The 7,401-nt window shown below is 38.0% G+C and overlaps 1 protein-coding gene across 1 annotated transcript; it reads left to right on the top strand.

Annotated features, from left to right (window-relative positions):
• Positions 1 to 464: 464 nt before the first annotated feature.
• LOC109018366 (COMPASS-like H3K4 histone methylase component WDR5B) lies at positions 465 to 6,922 on the top strand. Its single transcript, XM_019000519.2, has 2 exons — positions 465 to 1,230; positions 6,463 to 6,922. Exons 1-2 carry the CDS (start codon positions 580 to 582, stop codon positions 6,751 to 6,753), a joined length of 942 nt encoding a protein of 313 aa, XP_018856064.1. The 5' UTR covers positions 465 to 579; the 3' UTR covers positions 6,754 to 6,922.
• Positions 6,923 to 7,401: the final 479 nt, after the last annotated feature.

Raw genomic sequence — 7,401 nt, 5'->3', positions numbered from 1 at the left:
AACAATAGTAAAGAATGGGTAAAGATTTCAGTATCCTATACTTTATCCCTTCATAGCTTTGGGAATTAGAGCATTCTCATTGAATTATGCAAATGTTAATCTAATGGGGTGTTTGGCTAATAGTCTCAAAATGTGTTGTATTATATTATACAAATGTAAAAGGGGATAACTTTTTGCTATAATAAATTAGTTTTGTGGATTAAATTTGATAGTTATTGTAGCATGATAAAAAAGAATAAAAAAATATTTTCTTCCTTCCATCTTGCCATGATTTAGTTGTAACAATTTTTTTAGGGTCATAATATTATTACTAATTAACGTATAATCGATAGAATGATAAAATATAATAAAATTAAATAATTTTAAAATTTTAAAAAAATAAATTAATATTATTTTATTATTATATAAAAAATATATAAATAATATAAAAATTAGATATGAATAAAGTAGGTAAGGAAAAATTCATATCATATTAGCTTAGCTATCCCAACGGCAGAGCTGTTAGGACATCACGAGCTAGACTGAAGAAACTTGCAAATGTAAAATGTTACAAGGAAGATCCGAGGAATAAACACCGCCATGGCCAGTGGTACACCCTACAAACCCTACCGCCACCTCAAAACCCTCACCGCCCACACACGTGCCGTCTCGTGCGTTAAGTTCTCCAACGATGGCACCCTCTTGGCCTCGGCCTCCCTTGACAAAACGGTGATCGTGTGGTCCTCCCAAACTCTCTCCCTCGTCCACCGCCTCGTCGGTCATTCCGACGGGGTCTCCGACCTCGCCTGGTCCTCCGACTCCCACTACATCTGCTCCGCCTCCGATGACCGCACCCTCCGAATCTGGGACGCACGCGCCGCCGCTACCGAGTCGGCGCACGTGAAGACCCTGAGGGGCCACTCCGATTTTGTATTCTGTGTCAACTTCAGCCCGCAGTCGAACCTCATCGTGTCCGGGTCATTCGACGAGACGATTCGCATATGGGAGGTCAAGACCGGCAGATGCCTCCACGCAATCCGGGCCCACACCATGCCTGTAACGTCCGTACACTTCAACCGGGACGGTTCGCTCATCGTCTCCGCTAGCCACGACGGCACCTGCAAGATCTGGGACTCCTCCACGGCCACGCTTCTCAAGACGCTCATCGACGACAAGGTCCCCGCCGTGTCGTTCGCCAAGTTCTCACCCAACGGCAAGTTCATCCTCGTCGCCACGCTCAATGACACCCTTGTAAGTTTTATTTTTCTTTTTTAACCGGAATAATAGATTTTTTTAATGCATCATAACACATTTCATTTGATCAATTGGATGAGATTTTCCGACTCTTTGTGTGGTTTGTAAAGGCTAGATTGAACTGGTAGGGGGTTATGAAACATATATATATATATATATGACTGTTTAAGAGCTCAACCGAGTAAATTTAATGGAAATGGTTAGATCATGGACGGGACCTGGAATACCAACGAGTTCTTGGGTTTTACTGCCACAACTCGACTGTCTCTAGCAATAATGGATAATTCAGTTTGGGTTTAGTAACTTTTTAGCCGAGGACTTATGCGACTCCTCAACTCTCCCTCGTAATTATGGGTAATTCAGTTTGGGTTTTAGCTAATTTTAAACTAAGGACATCTTCATATGTGACTTGGTTTAGAACCAGGTTGTAATTAGGGTTGGGCACCAAGCCCCTCACATCTGTTCTTGGCTATTTTTCTTTATTGACACCAGGTGTCCAAGAACCAAGTCCCAACTAATCCCGGGGTGCATAGGCCCTCGGAAAGGAGTTCCCCCAAGTGCACCTCTGGTAGTTCAAAGGGAAATTCTCTCGGTCCAATGATCCATAGAAATTGTTTACACCCAAAAGGATTCAAACCTTAGACCTAAAGGGAACATACCACCAAGACCAAGGCCCTTACCACTTGAGCCAACCCCTAGGGGTTCTTGGCCATTTCTGATGAACCATGACTACCACAAATGTCCAGTTAGGGCCAGTTACTGAACTGCACCAATAACAGGTGCTGTTTGCTTGTTGGTGGGCCAGTAAGTTTGACGTGGTGTGAGAGGGGTGCAAGGGATCATATATGGTTTTTTTTCTTGATAAGTAAGAGATCAATCGGTTGTTCTCTTCTCTTACATTTTCTAATGTACCCAAACAGAATACAATATCCTAATCCCCAAAACTTTTATGGAGTTGAAACTTTTTTAAGGACTCCAGTTAACACCTACAGAGTGTGTGTTTTAATAATTACAAGGAAATAATTACCAATTTAAAAGTTATGCAACCACACAAAATCATTGAATTACAAAGAAAGCAAAAATAATCAAGACAAATTTGGTGACGAAGTGGAAGATACTTGAAGAACTTCTCAAAAGCAAAACTACTCTAGGGCAGCCAACCCAAAGAAAAACAATTCACTAGAGAAGTCAGTTTTAAAAATGATTCCGCTTACAACTAGGGCTGGGTAGTGGGGGGGCACTACCTGGACTGTCTGCCCAGCCCGTAGGGCACTGGGCTGGCAGCCTGCTAGTTATCCTGGGCCAGGCAGGCATGGTTAAAACAAAAATATATATGGGATTCACCCGCCCAATTTTTGCCTGCCTGCCCGTATTCCCTATATATAAAAACAAAAAAAACCCCCTAATCCACTGATCACTTCAGCCTCTTATTTTCAAGAAAACTCCCTAATCCACTGATCACTTCAGCCTCTTATTTTCAAGAAAACTCCCTAATCCACTGATCACTTCAGCCTCTTATTTTCAAGAAAACTCCCTAATCCACTGATCACTTCAGCCCCCTTATTTTTTCTTCCTTCTCCTTCCATTTGTTCCTCTTATTTTTTCTTCTTTCTCCTTCCCTACATTCTTCTTCTTCTCTTCTCCTTCTTCTCCTCCTCCTTTTTCTTCTTCCTCTCTAAAAGGGAGACCCATGGCGTGCGGTCATGGGTCTCATGCTGAAGGAAGAGACCCACTTTCACGCACCATGGGTCTCATCCTGAAGTTTGCAGATCTATCATCTCTTCTTCTTCTTCTTTTTCTTGTTTTGGATCTGTGTGTACCTTTTGGAGCTGTGTATATTTGTTTAGATCTATGGATTTGCTTTTGGGTCTCTATTTTTAGGGTGTATTTGCCTATTTGAGGTTTGGGATGCAGAGGCTGGATGGTGGGGGAGGAATATTTTTTTTTTTTTTTGGGGGGGGGGGGGGGGTGAAAAATATGCCTGCCTGTTCGGCAAGGGCAGTCGGGAGGTTGCACAGGGTTGGGGGCGGGGTGGAAGATTGCCGCCTTCCCAAGTGGGGCCAAGGGTTGGGTGAAACCCTACTTACCCCCTTGTAACAAACTGTCTTTGCATTAGATAAACGTCCCACTTATCTACTAATGCAGCAGCTCCATACTTCTGGGTAAATGCATCTCTTTGAACTCCGATGGTTTCTTCTCAGATTATGAACGAGAACTCTGGTTTAAGAATTAGACTAATCTCTCAGTGTAACATTCATAACCTTTTAATTTTGTTCACTATAATTTTGACATTCACCCCAATATGCCTATGGTGGTGTCTTTGAGGGGAGAGGAATGATATAGAAGCTTTGAAGATCATGAGCAGTCAAGGTCTCATTCATAGCTAATGAGGCAAGATATTCATAATTAAAAACTTCTTCATCTTAGGAATCATTGGTCTCTTCCTTACTAGGCATCAAAGCTAGAGATTTTTTCTTTGGCTTTGGCTAAGTAAGCTTATATTTTGAAAATAACCAATCTCTTCAACCCTCACGGTGTCAAGGTCCTTCAAAACCCAAAAAATAGTAAGTCACTGACCTTTTTTTTCAAGAGGGAAGGGAGTGAAAGAGGGAGGCGGAGGCAAAGACAGATGGAGGTGACCATAATATCCTTTGGTTGAGTCAATATAAGTCGATTATTGGACAACCAAAACGAACTGCCAAGTGATTTTGGTCAGTCTGGATTTAAGTCAGTCTGTGTAATACCTCAATTGTGTGAAAAGGGCATTGAATGGCATTTAACATTACCTAAGAGGATGTAATTCTTGCTTTATATAATGATTCTAAGAGCTTTGATTATGGCATTTACTGATTATTTTGGAGTATAAAGCCAAGACATGGTTTGTGCTTTCCTTGAATCATTACAAATGTTATTGAAGCAATCCCCTATTAGAAGTGAGTGAATTTTTTGCCACTTACAAGTTACAACAGTATGGCTCGATGAGAATATTAGTGATTCAATGGGGGGATTGTAATGCCATGAATTGAGTATGGTTCTTAAATTGCTTGGAATAAGAAGTTTTTGCCTTTTATAATGTTTTCAAGGAACACCAATTGTAACATCGACTAATTGTTTAGGAGTGCCAATTAGGTTGAGAGAACAGAAAACAAAGAAGAGGGAAAATGGTGGCTTAAAATTCAATCCACCTTTCTAAAATATGCATTTGACAGTTATTCCCTCATGGGGTCTTTTTACGATTATGCTCTCTAACAAAGAGTATATAGCCCATATGTGACTTGGGATTTCCTTGGATTGTTATAGTTGGCCAATTCGGTTTTAGGAAAGCTTTTTTATAGGTAATCAAGAAGTTTTATTTATAAGGAGAGAAGGCATAGCCCAATACCCAAGAAGTATACATGAGAAATAGGTAACTAGGGTTTACATCTGAAAGAAGAAAATCATGGACATTTAAGCCCTGTTTGGTTTTACAGACCATCTCATCTCATCTCAACATCCAAACATTATTCAAATACAAACATTTTCAATTTTAAATTTTTAACTTTTTCATCTAATCATTACCTAATTATTACAACTTTATCAAATTTTTCAACAAAACACAAAAAAAAAAAAATAATAATAATAATAATAACTTTTCCAAATTCCAAAATAAAATTAATATTAAAAAAATTATATTCTAACGATATTTTAACTTTATAATATTTTTATTCAACTTTTTCTCTCTTTCCCAAAATCTTATAAAACATCTTAACTCAAACTATGTCACTACTATTCACAAATTATCTCACTATTATTCAGATATTTCTCATCTTATCTCATCTCATCTGTCTAATCAACAAGACCTTAGTCTATTAAAATCAATAACCCCAGCCCATAAGAACAAGGTTTTAAAAAAATAACTTTAAGCTCATCCATTGTCCTCTTGTGATCCTTTAAACTTCTATAATTTATTTCCTACCATATGCACCAATACATAAATATAAGAGCTATTTTCCAGATTGATGCCACTTGTGGATTGGAGGCTTCTCCAACTTGCTAGAAAATCCACTAGTGTATGACACATGACCCATGTTAATCCAACTCCCTCAGAAATAATCCCACATGGTCCTAGCCACCTCACAATATTAAAGCAGATGATCTATTGATTCTTCATTCTTCTTACACATGCAACACCAGTCCAGGACGTTTACTCGATGTTTCATCAGATTATTTGTAGTAAGAATCTTGTCCAAGGAGGTTGTCCAAACAAAAAAAGCTACTTTTAAATGAGCTTGTGTCTTCCATATATTCCTCCACGGAAAAGTGGTCATACCCTAGTTAGTTAGAACTTGGTAGAACGATCTAACCATGAAGCTACTTTTCTTGAAAGGGCTCTAGTTGATCTTGTCTAAGGTACCCTCAGTCACTCTTATTGAATACAGTAAAGCGAAGAACTCGACGATAACCTCTTAACCCCCAATCTTGTGCTACCCTAATGAAATCTACATTCCATTGAGGAGAGCCATGAGAGAGAATGAAGAGATCAACTACAACTCCATCCTTTGCTTGTACAACCACAAAAATGGTAGGGAATGTGTCTTTGAAACTTTATTTGCCACACCATTTGTCGTACCAAATTTGACCCGAGAGCCGTCATCCACCACAATACATGCATGTCTTAAGAAGATCTCCTTGCTCTTTCTAATGTTTTTCTACGAAAAGTATTACAGACACAAAAAGATTATACAAAAGTAAACTTACAAACTGATATGGTTTCATGTAATCTGTTAGATTTACTTTACAATAAAAGTAACTTTACAATCTAACATATCACATCGAACCACATCAGTTTGTAGGTTAACTTTTGTGTAATTTCTTTATGACTAAAGTATCTCTTTCCCCAAATCCACCCCATATGGCCCACATACCTCATTCGAGCACCATCCTCCCCAAGCATCTCCGAATTTCAAATTTATAACCATCTTTCATAGCCCCCTCCCCCCGGTTGGTATTACACAACCATTTAAGAAAGTTGAGATCAAGTGTTTAATTATAAAGCCCTAATCAGCACTCGATTCGATTAGTCTTTTTTTTTTTTTTTTTTTGAAAAGTGGAAAGATGGAAAGACAGATTGCATAATGTGGAGTCTTACTGGAGTGAGTTTCCCTTTTATTCCAGTTTCAAATATACCATTTAATTTTTTCAATTCACGTATTATGAAATACCGTTTAATTCTTTTAATTATTGGTGCAGAAGTTGTGGAACTACTCGACTGGAAAGTTTTTGAAGATTTACGCGGGGCATGTGAATAGAGTTTACTGTATAACATCCACATTTTCTGTCACAAATGGGAAATACATTGTAAGTGGGTCAGAGGATCGCTGTGTTTATTTGTGGGATCTCCAGCAGAAAACTATGGTTCAGAAACTTGAAGGTCACTCTGATACTGTTATTTCTGTTACCTGCCACCCGACTGAGAACAAAATTGCTTCTGCTGGCCTTGATGGTGATAGAACTGTAAGGATTTGGGCTCAAGACTCGTGATTTCCTTCGAAACTGTATGTGGATTGTATAAACCGACCTGGCTCTGTATACTAGGGGTGTAACCGGTTCGGTCCGGTCCGGTCCCGTTTTGGATAAAATCTAGGACTGAACCGGTATATACCGGTTTTATATTTTTCAAAATCGATTACACACTAGTTACCCTCCTAAACCGGTACTTCTGGTGCAGTCTGGTTTTTCGGTCTTTTTAAAATGTAAGTTTCACAGTTTGTCATTAAAAATTTGTTCATAAAAAAAGAAACTGATTTAAAAAAATCTATTTTATACTCTTACTAAAAAAATCTGTTTTAACTCTTACTAAAAAAATCAGCTTTACTAAAAATTACTTAAATATAAAATCTGTTTTACTATAAAAAATCTGATTAATTAAAATCTGTTTTAGTAAAAATTGCTTTCCAAAAAATTGCTTTACTAAAAAAAATCTGCTACAAACTTGTAAATATAACTACTATAAAAACTAGAAAAAAAAAATCTGTAATAAACTGCTTTATCTGCTATGACTAATGGTCCAATGGATACAATTTATAGAATTTACACATCATACATTAACCAAAGCATTGCAAGTCTATAACAAGTCATTGCATGTTAAAGGAAATAATTTAGTACTTATACATATTTTTTAGAGTAGTT

Source organism: Juglans regia, chromosome 11, assembly GCF_001411555.2.
Source record: "Juglans regia cultivar Chandler chromosome 11, Walnut 2.0, whole genome shotgun sequence".
In the NCBI taxonomy this organism is placed as follows: domain Eukaryota; kingdom Viridiplantae; phylum Streptophyta; class Magnoliopsida; order Fagales; family Juglandaceae; genus Juglans; species Juglans regia.
The sequence above is the reverse complement of the archived record's forward strand: the minus strand, read 5'-3'. Positions and strand labels throughout refer to the sequence as shown.

Coding starts and splice junctions, on each gene's coding strand:
- LOC109018366 (XM_019000519.2), top strand. CDS start 580: ATGGCCAGTGGTACACCCTACAAACCCTACCGCCACCTCAAAACCCTC. Junction 1,231..6,462: donor CCACGCTCAATGACACCCTT/GTAAGTTTTATT, acceptor TTATTGGTGCAG/AAGTTGTGGAACTACTCGAC.